The 21095-nt window shown below is 44.4% G+C and overlaps 1 protein-coding gene across 1 annotated transcript in view; it reads right to left on the bottom strand.

Moving 5' to 3' along the window:
• LOC124798204 (arrestin domain-containing protein 17-like) overlaps positions 1-21095 on the bottom strand; it is a 158257-nt gene that overhangs the window by 25745 nt on the left and 111417 nt on the right. The window contains exon 3 of the mRNA XM_047261506.1: positions 13170-13390. Within this exon, the coding sequence (XP_047117462.1) occupies positions 13170-13390 (221 nt within the window). The remainder of the gene's footprint in view (positions 1-13169; positions 13391-21095) is intronic.

Below are 21095 nucleotides of genomic sequence, written 5' to 3'. Positions count from 1 at the left end.
AGTCAGAAGCAACCTGTTAGTGGATTCCAATTAACTTTCATTTTAAATAGTAAAGTATTTAACTGAGAGAGACTTAAACTATATCCAATTAATGATTTTGCATTGAATAGTAATAATAACGTTATAAAGACCATTCAGTTTGTGTAAGCCCTGAAAGTAACAGTGTGTTTCGGTATCTGTTATAATTTTGCAAATAGTTTGTGCTGCTCTAACTGTTAGTTTCAATCTTACCGTAAACATATGTGTGTGTCAGAGTTCACTGCACTCGCGTGTGGCAAAGTATAGGTTGTGTTTATCCGTTAAAATTACTAATAACTATTTTCTTGAACGAGAATGTTAATCATTCTCTTGCCTAGTTAGGCTGGCGACCGTTTTCTTTATCCATTAAACAGTGCAGATAGGCAAAATTTGGTTTGTTACTGTTCAAACATTTACGTAATTCTGACTTTCATTTCCGATAAGCCACCTCCGTTAGGTACAACACGGTCAACATAACAAAATTCCTCTCAGAGGGTAACACTGCTCTGTTGCTTTATACCATAATTGCTTTAATAAGACAGTTTTATTTCACAACCTGCCTCCAGCTTCGAGGTTATGGTATAGCAGTAGCGGACAGGAGTGTTATATATATATATATAGTGCGCTCACTCGAAGAGCAAGACGACTGCGGGAGGTGCTTTTTTGTCGGCTGAAGAACCGAAAGGTCGCCGCACTGAAATTGCTCGCATGTGCAACGCACGCGGAGCATTTGTTCAAGTGGGCCAATTGTGTACTTACTAGAGCGTGCCCTAACGGGTAAGATGAAGTCGACGTGACCTGCTGGTGACATGCTCCTTGTTGACAGTTCACTGTACTTCTCAGATGCCGAGCAGTGTTCTTCATTATATTTTGTGAATGTGTGAGGAGAAAAAATGTTATAAAGTACAGGAACAATAAAAAATTATTATTTGTCAGAATGTATCGTGGGCTCTCAAAGATTTTCAATACTGCATTAAAGTTAACACAGTATTTTGAATTTATTTTGTGCCCGACTTTTGTTAACTTGAATAGAATGTTGTTGGACCTGTCACCATATATATAGTCGTTTTATTAATCAGATGCATTGCCTGCAGGTATATAACATTTATTGCTTATTCAGGGACCATGCTGATCAATTCGGATACTCTCTCTCTCTCTCTCTCTCTCTCTCTCTCTCTCTCGCTCTCTTTTTTCCAACGGAAACATCAGATTATTTTTGAACTCTCCGGACAATCGGTGTTGCAGTTCTGCAACAACTAACCAAAAAAACTGATTATTTCATCACGACAATGCAAAAGCGCACACACGATTGCGTCTGTGACACTATTACGACGTGTTTATGATGACAAAAACTATCCTAGACTGTGACAGACGCACCAGTAACTACCCACCCCTAATTCTTTAATGGATCTAATTCCATGCAAAAAAACAGCTTCAAACGTCTGATTACTTTACAAATGAGTCTACGTGTTCCACCTACCTTCAAGGCACTCATTATGAAACACTGGATGAGTAAAGTCTGGCTAATTCGCGTTCCGTTTTCAGAAAAGATAGTTTCTCACACATCTCGAAGTTTATGACCTCATATTTTATGAACTATTTCGTACAATGATATAATTTTGCAGGTACGTTCGTTGGTATATAAAACATTGTCACTACAAAATGTGTTAGTAGTAAAGAAGTAATAAAGTAAATTTAAATATTTTCAACATTTTGCGGCCCTGTCAGCAACTGTATCAATATTAATTTTAATTTTAAAAATCAACAAAAAACATGGCTCTGAGCACTATGGGACTTAACATCTATGGTCATCAGTCCCCTAGAACTTAGAACTACTTAAACCTAACTAACCTAAGGACATCACACAACACCCAGTCATCACGAGGCAGAGAAAATCCCTGACCCCGCCGGGAATCGAACCCGGGAACCCGGGCGCGGGAAGCGAGAACGCTACCGCACGACCACGAGCTGCGGACTTAAAAATCAACAGAGACTGTTGATTTTTATAATTAAAATTAAGTAATAAAGTAAAACGTCATGCCAGATGCTGAGATTTTACTCCATGAAAAACTAAAATGTAGTGAGCGATAAGCTTAAATTGTTCAAATGGATCTGAGCACTATGGAACTTAACTTCTGAGGTCACCAGGCCCCTAGAACTTAGAACTACTTAAACCTAACTAACCTAAGGACGTCACACACATCCATGCCCGAGGCAGGATTCGATAAGCTTATTTCCTTTCATTATTTCGTGGGATATTTCGACGACAGAAACTTCCGAAGAGATTCGAAATTACGTTGGAAGTCGCCTATGCGCTCACATTCTGAAATGCTGGATAAATATAGTGTGGGTAATTTGGGCGTCATTAATTAAGGTGCCTCATTATATATGACAGTTGCTGATTTTTTATACTTCGCTCACTATTTTAAATCTTTACCGCTAGATTATACTTCTTAATGAACAGAGTATGAATGCATTTTAAGTTTTTAAATTCGGCCAGTAATAGTATGAAATAATGAAAATCAAGTTTGCGTTACCTCGGTAGGCGTTAGATTCGCAACCTTCAGTATCTACTAACTGACGGTTAATATCGATTGGCAGTCTGTGCTCCTGCTGTGTCCCACACGAAATAACAGTAGGTACTTTCGCTGGTAGTTCCCTTTCTGGAAAAAAAGGTTGTAACTTACCTGTTCAGATACATATCAGAGGTTACGGTTTGGTGAAGAAAGTACGGTCCTCATTCGTGTTTCACTAACGGTACACCACAGTCTCGTTTTACATCATGTACAGGCTCTTTACGTAACTGACACGAGCGTCTGCAGAAATTTATCCGCGGGGAAGTGTATGTGTGTGTGTGTGTGTGTGTGTGTGTGTGTCTGTGTGTGTGTCTGTGTGTCTGTGTGTGTGTCTGTGTGCGCGTGTAGGGGAGGTGGAGGACGCGCAAGATTCAAATACACCCAAACGAATTTGCTGAACCACAGTATTATTTCGTTGCTATAGGCGAAGTAATACTACAAGTGGCTAAACGACATGTGTAGCAAAAGTCATGGGAAATCACTTCAAGACTCTGTACTCCAGATTCCAGGGAGGGAGGGGTCAGTTGCCCTCTCTTGACCCCCATCCACACCTCTGCAGTGACTGATGGGATTTTCATTACACTACCGTCGATAGATCTGCGAGTTCATGGACTCTGATAAACGCAACAACGCTTCATCAGAGAAAAAACAATATCAGTTCTGGAGCACGCTGTCCTTAATGAACGGATTGCAATAAGCATAAGAGGCACTGACGTCGAGAAACGGTAACTAAATTATTATTATTATTTTTTTTTTACTGTGGAGAAAAAATTTATTGGATCAGCCAAGTATAAATAATTGGTGCTTAATAAACTGATACATAAATAACTGGAATGGAATCACAAGATCACATATGTACAATAAGCACAAAATATATCAAAGACATGCAATATATACGTAGATTGTTCTGTGTAAATGGAAGTAAAACTTGAAGACTATAGTGAATATTACATACTACACACAATATTTTTCATACATCACAGAATATTACATTCAAATTCAAATGACAATAACAGCTTAAACAGTTTAAAGAGAATAAAATTTCTTTAAAACAAGTGGTACTACATTTAACCTACATGACTGAAAATGCAAATTAATGGGTCTTAGTTGGTATAATAGTACTGTTATTTACTAAATTTTAAATTAGCTGTTAATAAGGATATTAATAAATTTTTCAACAAGGAAGTGTGGCCTTCTGCAAAATGCGCAATATTTTCCCATGGGATATAAAAAGAATTAATCACTATACCACACTTGGTGTGTTCTTTCTAAAGTCACACCCTAGATACAGATAGAGCAACATATATGGTATACATACAAAACACTGTTGTGTCACTTCTAATACCTCTTTGAACACCATCACTTTATGTAAACTACGGTGAATACATGGTTTTGCATACACAGAATATTGAAAACTTATTTGAGCACAAACTTATATCATACACTTTCTACTATTACATCAAAGTTATAACATTACACTACACCTTTCATACACAAAGTAAATGCTCTATGATTCAATAGCAAATGGAATCAAGACACTCGAAATATAAAGAATCACAGGAACTTTGTTACATATTTATTTACAATAATATTACTCAAAATTTCCATCTTTCCAGATTGGTCAGTTGACGCGCTGTCGTTAGTCCGTAACGTTTCAGTTTGAGTTTGCGCACAGTTCTGTTAGTTGATGCTACCGACACAACAGTCAGAAGCGCTAAATGCTGCAACGGTTTTCCTGGGACTTCCTAGCAACGCTATTCACAATCCCCAAAAACCGATACACCACGTGCCAGAATCCGAGGAACGGACCGTTCCCGCGAAATGCCGAACATTGGTTGCATCGTAAGGGAAATGAGTTATAAGCGAATGGCTGACGTAATTTAGCCTAAGAGAACTACAACAATGTACTGGAGGAGGGAGCTGTCACTAAACAAGCGTCCGCACAGTTCATGAGAAGAAGACATCTCGGAGGGAGACTATATCTGGGTAAAGAATATTTCTCTGTACTCTAAATAAGTACCGTTTCGTTACTGCTTGAAATATTTCGTTACTTGCATGTCTCTTCCCCGCACGCAGTTCGTCGTACCGACTCGTTAGTTTCCGAATTCCTCCAATTTCTTATCAGCGTGCCGAGTCGGTAGTGACAAGGAGAACGAATACATTTTCTCACTCTTCGTGTTTCCTTTCCCACCAACAGTTGCTTGTCGGGCTCGGGCAAGGTCGCCAGAATTCGTAAACCTCCAATTCCTTACTGCCAGATACGTTTCGTTAGTCTCGTGAATACAAACGCATAAGATGGTGTGACTGAATTGTGCCGGGAACTGTGTATCTCGGACATCAATTACTTCGATCTACCCACGTTTCTTACAAAGTTTTCAGTTCGATTGTACAACTTAAGTGTGATACGAGCTGAATTACGAGGTTAGTTCTATTTTACAACTCGTTATACAATTCATATAAGTTGGTTGTTGTTGTGATCTTCAGTCCAGAGACAGGTTTGATGCAGCTCTCCATGCTACTCTATCCTGTGCAAGGTTCTTCATCTCCCAGTACCTACCGCAACCTACATCCCTCTGAATCTGTTTAGTGTATTCATCTCTTTGTCTTCCTCTACGATTTTTACCCTCCACGCTGCCCTCCAAGACTAAATTGTTGGTCCGCAGCTCGTGGTCATGCGGTAGCGTTCTCGCTTCCCACGCCCGGGTTCCCGCGTTCGATTCCCGGCGGGGTCAGGGATTTTCTCTGCCTCGTGATGACTGGGTGTTGTGTGCTGCCTTAGGTTAGTTAGGTTTAAGTAGTTCTAAGTTCTAGGGGACTGATGACCATAGATGTTAAGTCCCATAGTGCTCAGAGCCATTTGAACCATTTTTTGAACTAAATTGTTGATACCTTGATGCCTCAGAACATGTCCTACCAACCGGTCCCTTCTTCTAGTCAAGGTGTGCCACAACCTCCTCTTCTCCCTAATGCTATTCAGTACCTCCTCATTAGTTATGTGATTTACCCATCTAATCTTCAGCATTCTTCTGTAGCACCACATTTCGAAAGCTTCAATTTTCTTCTTGTCCAAACTATTTATCGTCCACGTTTCACTTCCATACATGGCTACACCCCATACAAATACTTTCAGAAACGACTTCTTGACCCTTAAATCTATACTCGATGTTAACAAATTTCTCTTCTCCAGAAACGCTTTCCATGCCATTGCCAGTCTACATTTTTTATCCTCTCTACTTCTACCATCATCAGTTATTTTGCTCCCCAAATAGCAAAACTCCTTTACTACTTTAAGCCTCTCATTTCCTAATGTAATTCCCGCACCAACACCCGATTTAATTGGACTACATTACATTATCCTCGTTTTGCTTCTGTTGATGTTCGTCTTATATCCTCTTTTCAAGACACTGTACATTCCGTTCAGCTGCTGTTCCAGGTCCTTTGCTGTCTCTGACAGAATTATAATGTCATCGGAGAACCTCAAAGTTTTTATTTCTTCTCCATGGATTTTAATTCCTAATTCGAATTTTTCTTTTGTTTTCTTTTCTGCTTGCTCAATATACAGATTGAATAACATCGGGGATATGCTACAACCCTGTCTCACTCCCTTCCCAACTACTGCTTCCCTTTCATGCCCCTCGACTCTTGTAACTGCCATCTGGTTTCTGTACAAATTGTAAATTGCCTTTCGCTCCCTGTATTTTATCCCTGACACGGGTAGCAGATCTATGCAGTGCTGCTCTTCTGGGGGAACGCTGGGAGATGCGTACCCCCAAACTTTTTCGTCGATAAAGTAATTTTTTTACGATGTTGAGAACTTGGAAGAGTGCCAAAGATTAAATTCACGTACGTAAATTTTTTATTTCATTTTTTCGTGTTCGTAATTGCAATACGAACGATCCCAGTGCAGTTTTTGGTGAGAAAATCGACGTCATTGACTGTTTCAAGCATTTCGAAGCTGCGGCAACCGTTCTCGACAACAGAATCGCTGGCAGCCAGTTCGACAAGCATGTAGTGCCTCCGCCCGCTAATAGTGGGGGATGGCAGTGCTAAACGGATATGCGTACGCTCAAATCGCATGCTTCATTTGAGGTGATGTAAACTGTTCGATACCACTTTCTCTTGTATGTTTGTGTGTTTCTCGGTATCACCTGCTTCATTTGAGCCAGTTTTTTGTAGTTCGACATGTTGATGACGTCATGGCTAAAAGCAGATGGGTGGTATCCCATGCTTCAGTTGTAACAAACTTTCGCTGCATTGTATCCTATGTCGGAGTACCCTCAAACTTTTTTTTGGAAAAAAGCACTGGGTCTATGTTCTTGTAAAAAGAATAGGAGACCTTACTTTTGGGATTACCCTCGTAGAAGAAAACTGTAACCTTTGAACCGTGAATTTACTTTTAAAAAAATTTTGTCTTAAAGAATTTACTTTATTTACTAGCGATTCATCAAAAACATTAACACATTTAATCACACTAGGTGACCGTGGAAGTAGTTGCCAGGAAGTAACTGATGGAAAATGAAAATACTTTTAACAAATGTGAATTTTATTCCTAAAAGCCTTTTCAAAAACAGATTTAAAATTACAAGCAGAAAAGCACCCTTGAAATATCAAGCTACAATTTTATTTAGATGCAGAAAGAACAATATTAACAGTATGAGCCTTCGGGCTGAGAAGCTTGCCTGCACCCTTTCAATACGGCCGTAGTCATGACTGCTCACAACAACCTCTGAAAGAATACACTGGTGCAAATGTGCAACACACCAGATTACTTTAAACTAAAAAAAATTTTAACAATTCACACAAACACGTAAACTATGCACCCCGTAAGAGGGATGGAAATGGTACAACACTCAAATTATTTGCCACCGTCAGTGCAATTCTTTTTTTTTTTTTTTTTTTTTTTTTTTTTTGAGAACTCTTACGGTGGAAGGGTTGCAACTTTATAACCTAAAATGACTATTTAAATAAAACCCATAAAATGCAGACTTACATAAAATGTACAACATGCTGTACATTACACATATACCACTTCGCAAGATAGTAGGCAAGATAAAAACATGTTTCAAGAATTCGGCCTTTAAGCAATAAATTCGTTAACACCGAATCCGACAAACATGACAGAGGCAGCTATTAACGTACGACAGACCGACCGACAGACAGACAGACACTAACTGCCGAACAAATGCGGACGAGATGCAGACGAGCAAGCTGGGGACGAGAAACTGACCAAGAACACAAGTAGAATTTAACAAGCTAATGACACAACATATCACGAATCACTTAACTTCTAATAAACTGCGATTCCTGGCGAAGACCTGGCGCAGCACCCCCAAAACGCTCGCCCGAACCGTCCGCTGCCAGCCGCTTCAACGGACGCAGGAAGGCGCGCCGATCTCCCGCCTCACGGCGTCGCATCTCGCCCCGGCCAGACCGATGTCGTGGGTTGACTCCTGTTGCTCTCGTGTCGACCGCGAAGCCACTACCCCTCGCTATACGGCGCGGCCACTGGGCTCACGTGGCGACCTCACATGCGTCGACGTTCCAGGCGAACAAGTCACGTTGTGTCCCAGTGCGCGACCGATCAATCGATCGATCCAACCGCCAATGCCCATTGCCTGAGCAAACTCGAGCAGACTGGCGGCCTAACACATACTAGCACTCCGGACGACCGACAGACACTAACCGCCTCACCAATGCGGACGAGAGACAGACCCAGACTAACTTGGCTGACCAACTGACCAGACTGGCCCAGACTCACAGACTGCCTCCGACTCGCCGAGACTCACAGACTCACTCACCCCTCTACCGAGTTTTTTTTTTTTTTTACTTTATTGTTATTTTAACAGCTGAACAATCAGGTAGGCTGGCAGCGGCATGCGACGCCGCTCTTCAGCCATACAGTTGACAATCACAGTACAAGAATGGAGAATGAAAATGAACATAGTGACGGGCAAAAAATAGTGGTCAGAGTCACTCAAAAAACATGGAGCCGTTCACACTCGACGAGAAAGACACTGAAAACACGTTGACACGGCGCACATAACACTGATGAATCCGATGGCACAAGTGAACGGAGAAGCGTGACGGCGGACACTAAAAACACTAAACGACGTCACACACACGAGACACAGATGGCGATAATCTCTGGCGCGCGAAAGTCCACGTAGCGTGTGCGAGTCCGGGGACCTGCGAAGAGGGGAAGAAGGGTGAGGGCGGGTGGAGAGGGTGGAGAGGGGAGAACAGAGATGCCAATGGCTGAGGAGAGGGGAGGAGGAGTAGAAGGTCAGGGGAAGGGAGGCCCGGGGGAGAAGTGGGGAGAAGGTGGGGGAAGGGATGGAGGGTGCCCAGATACAGGAAGAGGGAGGGAGGATCAAAGTTGGTAGGAGGGGTAGATGGAGGGGAGGAGGACATCATCAGGGAGGGGGAGCTGGCGGAAGCCACCTTAGGAGAGGGTAAGGAGGGTGGAGAGATGGAGACCGGGTGGGACATGGGAATACAGACGCGGCAGCGGGCGGGGGTGGGAGAGGATCGGGGAGACGAGCGGGTGAGGAGGATCGAGTTTGCGGGAGGTGTACAGGATCCGTATCCTTTCAAGGAAAAGGAGGAGGTGGGGGAAGGGGATGAGATCGTACAGGATCCGCGTGGGGGAGGGGAGACGGATGCGACAAGCGAGGCGGAGAGCATGACGTTCAAGGATTTGGAGGGATTTATAAAAGGTAGGGGGGGGGGCGGAGATCCAAGCCGGATGGGCATAACAAAGGATAGGGCGGATGAGGGACTTATAGGTGTGGAGGATGGTGGAGGGGTCCAGACCCCACGTACGGCTGGAGAGGAGCTTGAGGAGACTGAGTCGGGAGTGTGCCTTGGCTTGGATTGTCCGGAGGTGGGGAGTCCAGGAGAGGCGACGGTCGAGGGTGACGCCAAGGTACTTAAGGGTGGGAGTGAGGGTGATAGGAAGGCCATAGATGGTGAGATAGAAATCAAGGAGGCGGAAGGAAGGGGTGGTTTTGCCTACAATGATCGCCTGGGTTTTGGAGGGATTGACCTTGAGCAACCACTGGTTGCACCAAGCGGTGAACCGGTCAAGATGGGATTGGAGAAGGTGTTGGGAGCGCTGTAGGGTGGGGGCAAGGGCAAGGAAGGCGGTGTCATCGGCAAACTGGAGAAGGTGGACGGGAGCTGACGGCGGCGGCATGTCCGCCATGTACAAAAGGGGGGAGAGGACGGAGCCTTGGGGCACACCGGCAGAGGGGAAAAAGGTGTAGGAATCTGTGTTATGGATGGTGACATAGGAAAGATGGCGGGAGAGAAAGGAGCCGATCAGACAGACGTAGTTAATGGGAAGGGCGAAGGTTTGGAGCTTGAAGAGGAGACCGGAATGCCATACGCGGTCATAGGCACGTTCGAGGTCCAGGGAGAGGAAGATTGCGGAGCGACGGGAATTAGGCTGTTCGGAAAGGAGATGAGTGAGGTGAAGGAGAAGGTCGTCGGAAGAGAAGGACGGCCGAAAGCCACACTGGGTAACGGGAAGGAGGCGGTGCTGGCGGAGATGCTGGTGGATGCGTCGGGTGAGGATAGATTCCAGGACCTTGCTGAAGACCGAGGTAAGGCTGATGGGACGGTAGGAGGAGACGGCGGATGGCGGTTTGCCAGGTTTAAGGAACATGAGGATACGGGAGGTTTCCTACAGGTCGGGGTAGTAACCGGTGGACAGGACTACATTGTAGAGCCTGGCCAGGGTGGAGAGAAAAGAGACAGGAGCTTCACGAAGGTGACGGTAGGTGACACGATCGTGACCAGGAGCGGTGTTGCGTTTTGTGCAGAGTGTAGCAATGAGATCCTGTGTAGTGATAGGAGTATTGAGGTCCGTGTGTGCAATGTGGTCCAAGTACTGGAAACCAGGAGCGAGGGGAGGGACAGAGGTGTCAGTTCGATCGCGGATATCCGGGAAGAGGGAGTAATCAAACTGGGGATCATCGGGGATGGAAAACACATCGGACAGGTAGGAGGCAAAGTGATTGGCCTTAGTAAGGGCGTCAGGGAAGGGATGATCATCATGGAGAAGAGGATAATAGGGGGAGGACTTAGTTCCGGTAAGGCGACCCTCTACCGAGCTCATAGCGCCCCTTAAATGCACGTGAACAGGCAACTTTTCCCCATTCCCACCAGAGGGAGACACCAAAGCTGCGATTGCCACAGCAGCGCCAATGCCAGAAACAGAAGGCGACTGCTTTACACTACGAGCTGCGGCGTGCTCTTCAAAAAAAATTTTTTTCCCCGGCTCAACCTTTTTTCCCTGAGAGGAGGTAATAAATAATGTGATTTGTATCGATAATCGTGTACAGTCAGAGTACGGTCCACAACAAGTTTCAAAAATCATTTTATGTAGTGGCGTGCAGTAACGAATAACTCAAGTGCGCGTCATTTACGACGGTGGCAGAGTTTAGGTTAGTTCTGCGCATCTGACGTCACAAAACACAGTCAGCCAACGAACAGAGAACGACGTTGCCAGAGGTTTACTGTAGTGCAGAGTACGGACGAGTGTCTTCAGTTTTAGAAACATTCAGTCATAAATAAAGTAATTGAACAAAAGCAATGTCTTGATAGCAGACTTTCTATAAAAGAAAGTTTCCAAAAAGCATTCTTTATACCAATTGCTTCATATAAACCAAACAAGCAATAAACCTCCTAATTCAGGCGATAGCAAGGAAATTCATTCTCACTAATCGCTTTTTCGCAATAAAGAACAGCAGTAATTGTTTATTTCCTATTGTACTTCGACGAAACGTGAGTAATTCATAGTCATACGAACAGTGTTTGTCGGTATTTTGTGTGACTCTTTAAAATCCTCCAGGAATCCTATAGAATGACGAGCTGCATTAGCGTAATGGTTAAGGTGTTTGGCTGCTAAGCAAAAGGTTCTGAATTCAAACCTTGTTTGATGCTTAGTATTCTTTATTTAAAAACAATATCGAAGTGCCTTACTTCATGAATTTTATTCGTTTGAATGTAATTTTTTGAAATTTCTAGTGGCAACTAAAATCGACCACATGGAAAGTATACGCTGTGGACTTTTACCTCTGCAAACTCTTCCAAATTTCGTGCAATGGTTTACTACATTTAATGTTGTACAATAACTGCGTTGAAAATCGAAACAAAATTAAGTCATTTATGGGGGGAAGGTGTCAGCAAGAAGATGTGTAAAAATCAAATTTTTGGACCAAATAGATTTTGTGAAATCGAATGATAAGTGTGTCAAAGCAGTCGGAACATCATGTGTCTGCACAGGCGAGCAGTGCAGTGATGACAAAATCGCGCACAGCGCGGAATGAGGGGAGCACGTCTCTGTGGCAGCGAAAGGTTTAATGCGGCCGTGGTGGCTTTACTTCATAAACTGCGCGCTCCCCCCTAAACGTAGGTTTGTGAACTATACTATACTACACTATGGCGCTGCTTCTCTTGGCGCGTGCAATTGGCAACGCAGCAATCTCCCGCGTCTGGGCGGGCACGCGCGAGACGCCAAGATAAAAGAATTGAACTATAATACAGGATGATTCAAAAAGAATACCACAACTTTAGGAATTTAAAACTCTGCAACGACAAAAGGCAGAGCTAAGCACTATCTGTCGGCGAATTAAGGGAGCTATAAAGTTTAATTTAGTTGTACATTTGTTCGCTTGAGGCGCTGCTGACTAGGCGTCAGCGTCAGTTGATGCTAAGATGGCGACCGCTCAACAGAAAGCTTTTTGTGTTATTGAGTACGGCAGAAGTGAATCGACGACAGTTGTTCAGCGTGTATTTCGAACGAAGTATGGTGTTAAACCTCCTGATAGGTGGTGTATTAAACGTTGGTATAAACAGTTTACAGAGAATGGGTGTTTGTGCAAAGGGAAAAGTTCTGGATGGCCGAGAACGAGTGATGAAAATGTAGCACGCATGCAGCAACCATTTGTTCGCAGCCCAGGAAAATCGACTCGCAGAGCTAGCAGAGAGCTGCAAATTCCACAATCAACTGTATGGAGAGTCCTACGAAAAAGGTTAGTTATGAAACCTGAACGTCAACTACCCGAGGCGATGGATCAGCCGGCAGGCAGCCCGTGACAGAGCACTTCATCACTGGCCTCCAAGAAGCCCTGATCTTACCCCCTGCGATTTTTTCTTATGGGGGTTTGTTAAGGATATGGTGTTTCGGCCACCTCTCCCAGCCACCATTGATGATTTGAAACGGGAAACAACAGCAGCTATCCAAACTGTTATGCCTGATATGCTACAGAGAGTGTGGAACGAGTTGGAGTATCGGGTTGATATTGCTCGTGTGTCTGGAGGAGGCCATATTGAACATCTCTGAACTTGTTTTTGAGTGAAAAAAAAACCTTTTTAAATACTCTTTGTAATGATGTATAACAGAAGGTTATATTATGTTTCTTTCATTAAATACACATTTTTAAAGTTGTGGTATTCTTTTTGAATCACTCTGTATTTTGTAACAGGTATGCGCCTCGACAATACCGAGTACATACGGTACAAGATGCAGTCGTTACTTTTACAGCAGCTGCGTACAGTAGTGGTACTCACGGCGAGTGCGGCGGGCTCGAGGTTGAGGTCTATGGGGTTCATGACGATGAAGACCTGCTGGTTCTTGTGCGTGAGGCCGGAGGGCTGGCGCAGCGCCGCCTTGCAGAAGTACTGCACCCAGCCGTGCTGGCCCAGGAACGTCGAGGGCAGCCCCAGCGGCAGGCCCAGCTTGAACGGGAAGCTGTGGATGCCCGCAGACAGCATCACGGCGCCGCGCTGACCTGCCCAACACAAACGCCAGGCTCACAGAGCTGCAGCGACGCCCAAAACTGTAACTACACTCATGCTCATAAATTAAGGATAATGCTGATACATGGTGAAACAACGCTCTGATGGGCGATTTGGGTATGACCATGCGGTGCATTTGACCTGCGGTCGTCGCACGATGGCGCTGGCAGCAGTCCACATACGCAGAGGTGTGTTGGTGCATGTCAGAGTACGGTGCAGCGAGTAAGTGTGCAGACGTTTTCAGACGGGCTAATGGTGACTGTGTGTTGAAAATGGCTCAAAGAACACTTATTGATGACGTTATGAGGGGTAGAATACTAGGGCGACGGAAGGCTGGTCGGACACAGCAGGTCGTAGCATGAGCCCTCCGTGTGCCACAGAGTGTGATCTCGAGATTATGGCAACGATTCCAGCAGACAGGAAACGTGTCCAGGCGCTACAGTATGGGACGTCCACAGTGTACAACACCGTAAGAAGACCGATATCTCACCATCAGTGCCTACAGACGGCCACGGAGTACTGCAGGTAGCCTTGCTCGGAACCTTACCGCAGTTGTCTCCAGACACACAGTCTACAGACGACTGAACAGACATGGTTTTTTCGCCCGCAGCCCTGCAGGAGCATTCCACTGACCCCTGGTCACAGTAGAGCCAGTAAAGCCTGGTGTCAAGAACACAGTACATGGTCATTGGAACAGTGGTCCTAGGTTATGTTCACGGACGAGTCCAGGTATAGTCTGAACAGTGATTCTCGCCGGGTTTTCATCTGGCGTGAACCAGGAAGCAGATACCAACCCCTTAATGTCCTTGAAAGGGACTTGTGTGGAGGTCGTGGTTTGATGGTGTGGGGTGGGATTATGATTGGTACACGTACACCCCTGCAAGTCTTTGACAGAGGAACTGCAACAGGGACGTCATTTTGCACCAGGGGTGCAGTGGGTCCCACCTTCCTCCTGATGCATGATAACGCAAGGCCTCATCGAGCTGCCATCGTGGAGGGTACCTTGAAACAGAAGATATCAGGTGAATGGAGTGGTCTGCCTGTTCTCCAGGCCTAAACCCCATCGAGCACGTCTGGGATGCTCTCGGTCGACGTATGGCTGCACATCTTCAAACCCCTAAGACACTTCAGGAGCTCCGACAGGCACTGGTGCAAAAATGGGAGGCTATACCCCAGCAGCTGCTCGACCACATGTTTCAGAGTATGCCAATCCGTTGTGCGGCCTGTGTACGTGTGCAAGGTGATCATATCCCATATTGATGACGGGATACATGCTCAGGAAACAGCGGCGTTTTGTAGCACATGTGTTTCGGGACGGTTTTCTCAACTTATCACCAATACCGTGGACTTACAGATCTGTGTCGTGTGTGTTCCCCATGTGCCTATGCTATTAGCGCCATTTTTGTGGAGTGCCGCGTTTTGTGGCACCACGTTCTGCAGTTATCCTAAATTTATGAGCAAGAGTGTAGTTCAGTGCGAACACAAGAAAGCCACTGAGTATGAAGTCTCTTGAATGCTGGACTCTGTACGAAGGGGTCCCCAAAAGTAATCGGAATCATTTTTAAAAGCTGTATATTTTCAAAATGTTTACAAAACAACCTTATCCCCTGCAAAACGCTCTCCATTACAACTAATACATTTGTCCAACTAGTGCTTCCACGGTTCGAAACTTTTTTTGTAGTCATCTTTAGAAATGGCTCACAGCTCCTCCCTCGTTTTCTTCTTGACTTCTTCAATGTTATCAAATCGGTGTCCTTTCATGGCCCTTTTCATGCGTGAAAATAAGAAAAAGTCGCACGGAGCCAGGTCAGGCAGGCAAGGTGGGTGGGGCAGCGGAACCATGCTATTTTTAGCAAAAACTGTCTAATAGAGATGGCTTTGTCTGCAGGTGCGTTGTCGTGGTGGAAGAACCAGTCTCCTATCTGCCAAAAATTGGATCTTTTTTGACGGACACTGTTGCGCAATCTTCTTAAAACTTTCAAATAAAAGGTTTGATTGACGGTCTGATCTGGGGGAACAAACTGTGAATGAACTACGCCCGTGGCATCAAAACAGCAAATCAGCATTGTTTTGATGTTTGATTTGACTTGACTACATTGTTTTGGCCGGAGTGACTATGACGTCTTCCATTGGCTTGACTGTTGCTGTGTTTTTATGTCGACAGCAGCATGACTCATCACCAGTAGGGACAGTCAGTCAGAACCCGAGGAACAAACTTGGGGACAACCTTTTCCATTCCCAAATCTTCCGTTGAAATTCGCTTAACCGGACTCCAACATACCTCACTAATCTCTGACAATTGATCAATTGTCTGTCGACGGTCTGTGAGCACAAGCGCTCGAATTTTTTCAATATTTTCATCGATTCGGGCAACTGATGGACGTCCAGAACGAGGATTGTCATCAGTCGACATGTCGACATTTTTAAATCGCGCAGACCACTCGCACACTTGAGTTTTTCACATAGTGTCATCTTGGTAAGCTGTTTTCAACATTAAAACAGTTTCAGCAGCATTTTTACCGAGTAGAAAACAAAACTTCACAGCTGCACGTTGTTCAGTTAAACTTTCCATCATAAAAAAGGAAACGAGAACAAAACGGCGCTAGCGAAAACAATCACTGCAGATTAACAGGGCAAGCCTAGTCGACAACACAGGCGGCACTCAACTGTCAATGAGTTGCGCTATACACGCGTAGCGTCAGAAATGCGTACTAGACAAGTTCCACGCACGGCAATGTTATTCCACTTTTCTTTTTTTTTGGGTGGGGGGGGGTGCCCTCGCGAACAGGGTGTCCTACAGGAAGGTGTATATTTTTGTTTGATTATTATGACGTTTAATGTATGTTTAAGCTGATTTTCCAAATCCAGCTGAAATGAGGCCATAGCGAGTCGGTTTTCGGGCGATACGCCACTAAGTGTGCTGCTGCTTCGACACCACCCAGTCAAAATCCTAGTTGCACGGCTTTCAGTGTGGCGTCAACTGAGGTTATTCGGACAGTCACTGGTGTTTTCATCTTATGATGTTAGCTTTGAGCCAAGACTCCAACAGAACAAGCAGAAAGCATAAATGGATTTAGATGTGGGTTTTACGCAGCAATAACACGGAGGCATCAAACACACGCTTAAACGAAGCAGCGCTCGTAACTAAAACCCATTCATGAACCACTTTCGCATAACAAAAGTAAATTACGAGTGCTTGTTGAGCTGCGTATCGATCCCTATTAGAAAATCCGATACTCACATTAGGTATGCACTACTTGCTCGAGTGAAACTATAAGTGACATTTCGATGTTTGACATCTTTCCAATACACAGAGGTGAAAAAAGACATAGAAGAACTCCTAATATCTCGTCGAAATTCCTTTTGCCTTGCGTACTACACCAACTAGACGTCGCTTGGAATCAACAAGGCGCTGGAAGTCCCAAGCAGAAATACTGAGCCATGCTGCCTCTACAGCGATCCATAAATGCGAAGGTGCTGCTGTTTCAGAATTCTGTCCACGAACGGATCTCTCGATCATCTTCCATAAAAGCCGGCCGCTGTGGCGGAGCAGTTCTAGGCGCTTCAGTCCGGAACCACGCTGCTGCTACGGTCGCAGGTTCGAATCCCGTCTCGGGCATGGATGTGTGTGATGTCCTTAGGTTCGTTACGTTTAAGTAGTTCTAAGTTCTAGAAGACTGATGACCTCATATGTTAAGTCCTATAGTGCTCAGAGCCATTTGAACCTTTTGAATCTTCCATAAATGTTCGATTGGATTCATGTCAGGGGATCAGGATGGCTAAATCATTGGCTCAAATTATCCAGAATGTTCAAACAGTTGTGGCCTGGTGCCGTGGTGCATTGTCTTTGCGAACATGAAAGTCCATGAATGGCTGTAAATGGTTTTCAAGTAGCTCTATATAACCATTTCCAGTCAATGATCGGTTTAGTTGGATTAGAGCACCCAGTCCACTGCATGTCAACACTTGCCACACAACTATGGACTCACCACCAGTTTGCACCGTGTCTTGTTGATAACTTGGGTCTAGGGCTTCGTGCAGCCTGCGCTACACTCGAACCCTACCATCACTTTTCAACTAAAATCGGTACTCATCTGACCAGGCCACGGTTTTTCAGTCTTCTAGGGTCCAACTAATATGGTCACAAGCCCAGGAGAAGCGTTGCAGGCGATGTCGTGCTGTTAGCAAAGGCACTCACGTCGGTCGTCTGCTGTCGTAGACCATTAACGTCAAATTTCACCGAACTGTCCTAACTTTCGTCATGCATCCCACATTGATTTCTGCGGTTATTTCACGCAGTGTTGCTGTTAGCACTGCAGATTCTAAAAATAACTCCAAAAAAATTTGGTCGTACGTAAAATCTATGAACGCTACAAATAATTCAATACCTTCTCTTGCTAACAGTATGGGTAATGTAACCGATGATGATAAGCAGAAGGCCGAAATTCTAAACCTATCTTTCAAAAACACGTTTACGGTAGAGGACTGCATCATCATTCCCCCTTTAAATTATCGAACAAACGGGATGGCTAACATAGTGTTTCGTGTATCTGGGATTGTAAAACAGTTAAGATCTTTAGACGCCACCAAGGCATTCTGGCCCAGAAGGTATCCCCGTAAGATTTTATGTTGACTATGCTGAGGGAATTAGATTAGAAAATGAGACACTTAAAGTAGTAAAGGAGTTTTGCTATTTGGGGAGCAAAATAACTGATGATGGTTGAAGTAGAAAGGATATAAAATGTAGACTGGCAATGGCAAGGAAAGCGTTTCTGAAGAAGAGAAATTTGTTAACATCGAGTATAGATTTAAGTGTCAGGAAGTCATTTCTGAATGTATTTGTATGGAGTGTAGCCATGTATGGAAGTGAAACATGGACGATAAATAGTTTGGACAAGAAGAGAATAGAAGCTTTCGAAATGTGGTGCTACAGAAGAATGCTGAAGATTAGATGGGTAGATCACATAACTAATGAGGAAGTATTGAATAGGAGTGGGGAGAAGAGAAGTTTGTGGCACAACTTGACCAGAAGAAGGGATCGGTTGGTAGGACATGTTCTGAGGCATCAAGGGATCACCAATTTAGTATTGGAGGGCAGCGTGGAGGGTAAAAATCGTAGAGGGACACCAAGAGATGAATACACTAAGCAGATTCAGAAGGATGTAGGTTGCAGTAGGTACTGGGAGATGAAAAAGCTTGCACAGGATAGAGTAGCATGGAGAGCTGCATCAAACCAGTCTCAGGACTGAAGACCACAACAACAACAAACAACATGCTACATATATAGCACCATTCTTATCCATCACCTATCGGAGATCACTGGAACAGCGGAAAGTTCCACGGGACTGGAAGAAGGCCCAGGTCATAGCAATCTATAAAAAGAGTAAAAAAACGGATGCACATAATTACCGGCCAATTTCACTGACATCGATTTGTTGCAGAATCGTGGAACACATTTTGTGTTCAGACACAATGACCTTTCTAGACTCTGAGAAGCTCATCTGCAAAAACCAGCACGGTTTTAGGAAACAGCGGTCATGCGAGACACAGCTGGTCCTCTTTGTGCATGATATACAACAGGCTCTAGATACCGGCTCCCAGGTTGATGCCACATTTCTCGACTTACAAAAGGTGTTCGACTCAGTTCAGCACTGTCGCTTGCTCCAAAAAAATGCGCGCTTACGGCCTATCCGATGACATATGCGGCTGGATAGATAGTTTTCTAACAGACAGGGAGCAGTATGTCGTAACTTCAAGCGTAACTTCAGGTGTGCCCCAGGGCAGCGTAATAGGTCCGCTGCTTTTTGTGGTATACATAGACGATCTGATTGATGGTATTGACAACGGCATTAGACTGTTTGCCGATGATGCTGTAGTCTACAGGAAAGTAGTATCACATGAAAGTTGTGAACAAATCAATGAGGATTTGCAGAAAATAAATGCGTGGTGTAATGACTGGCAGCTATCTCTCAATATTAGTAAGTGTAGCCTACTGCGTATAACAAGGTGAAGATCCCCATTAATGCACGAGTACAAAATAAATGGCCAGTCTTTGGAAGAGGTAACACCCGTCAAGTATCTGGGTGTGACTATTCGAAATGATCTCAAATGAAATGATCAGATTACACAAATAACGGGCAAGGCGAATTCTAGATTGCGGTTTATTGGTAGAATCCTGAAGCGATGCAGTCCTTCAACAAAGGAAATAGCTTACAATACGTTAGTTCGTCCAGTCTTAGACTACTGTTCGTCTGTAGGGGACCCTTACCAGTTGGGTCTGATTCAAGAGATTGAGAAGGTCCACAGAAGAGCGGCAAGACTCGTAACGGGTACATTTAGCCATCGCGAGAGCGTTACAAATCTCATAGAAAGTTTTAAGTGCAACACACTTGCAAATAGACGGCGAGCTAAACAGAAGGGGATCACTAAATTCCGAAATCCGATCTTCACCGAGGATGTAGAGCATATATTATGACCACCAACTTTCAAATCGCGCAATGATCACCATTCAAAGATAACGGAAATTAGAGCTCGTACTGAGGCGTTCAGACAGTCGTTTTTCCCTCGCACGATCCGCGAGTGGAACAGACGGGGGGAAATATGACTTTGGCCCGAATTGTGCCCTCCGCCACACACCGCTTGGTGGCTAGCGGAGTAAATATGTAGATGTAGACAACACTACGCAAATGTCGCTGCTCCCGGTTGTTAAGCATAAAGGCCATCGGACACTGCGTTGTTCGTGGTGATAGGTAAGTAATGCGTGAAATTTGGTAATTTCGGCACACTTTTCACACTGTAGATCTCGTAATACTGAATTTTTTAACGAGTTCCGAAATTCCCGTTGTGCGGACATAATCACGTCGGAAACCTTTTTACATGAATCAACTGGGTACAAATGACAGCTCTGCTATTGAACTGCCCTTTTATACCTTGTGTATGCGATGCTACCGCCATCTATAAATGTATATATCGCTATCCCATGACTTGTCACCTCACTGTAAGTACCACGTTCCCAGAAGTAGAGTTCCAGTTTTCTTGTCTGATGCGTTTAATGCTGAGCCCGGAACCCCCATTTCGAAGCTAATACGAGGGTGAGTCAAATGAAAACCTTAAGTATTTTTTTAAATATTATTTATTGTGCAGAAGTGGTACAAAGCTGTATCACTTTTCAACATAATCTCCTCCACTCTCAATGCAAGTTCTTCAGCTCTTACAAAATGAAAAAATTCCTTTAGAAAAAAATTATTTTCGTAGTTCGCGCAACCAGTCATGCACAGTGTGTCGTACCTCTTCATCAGAACGGAACTTCTTTCCTCCTATTGCGTCTTTGAGTGGTCCAAACATATAGAAATCACTTGGGGCAAGGTCTGGTGAATATGGTGGATGAGGAAGACTCTCAAAATGCAGGTCTGTGATTGTTGCAACTGTTGTACGGGCAGTGTGGGGCCTTGCATTGTCGTGTTGCAAAAGGACACCTGTTGACAGCAATCCACGTCGCTTTGATATGACTGCAGGCCGCAGATGATTTTTTAGGAAGTCTGTGTATGATGCACTGGTGACAGGCATGTAATGCTCCAAAATGACGCCTTTTTCGTCCCAAAAGAGAGTCAGCACAACCTTCCCTGCTGATGGTTCTGTTCGAAACTTCTTTGGTTTTGGTGATGAGGAATGGCGCCATTCCTTGCTCGCTCTCTTCGT

This window comes from Schistocerca piceifrons, chromosome 5, assembly GCF_021461385.2.
Source record: "Schistocerca piceifrons isolate TAMUIC-IGC-003096 chromosome 5, iqSchPice1.1, whole genome shotgun sequence".
NCBI classification, from domain to species: Eukaryota; Metazoa; Arthropoda; class Insecta; order Orthoptera; family Acrididae; genus Schistocerca; species Schistocerca piceifrons.
This window is presented reverse-complemented; position numbering and strand designations above follow the sequence as displayed.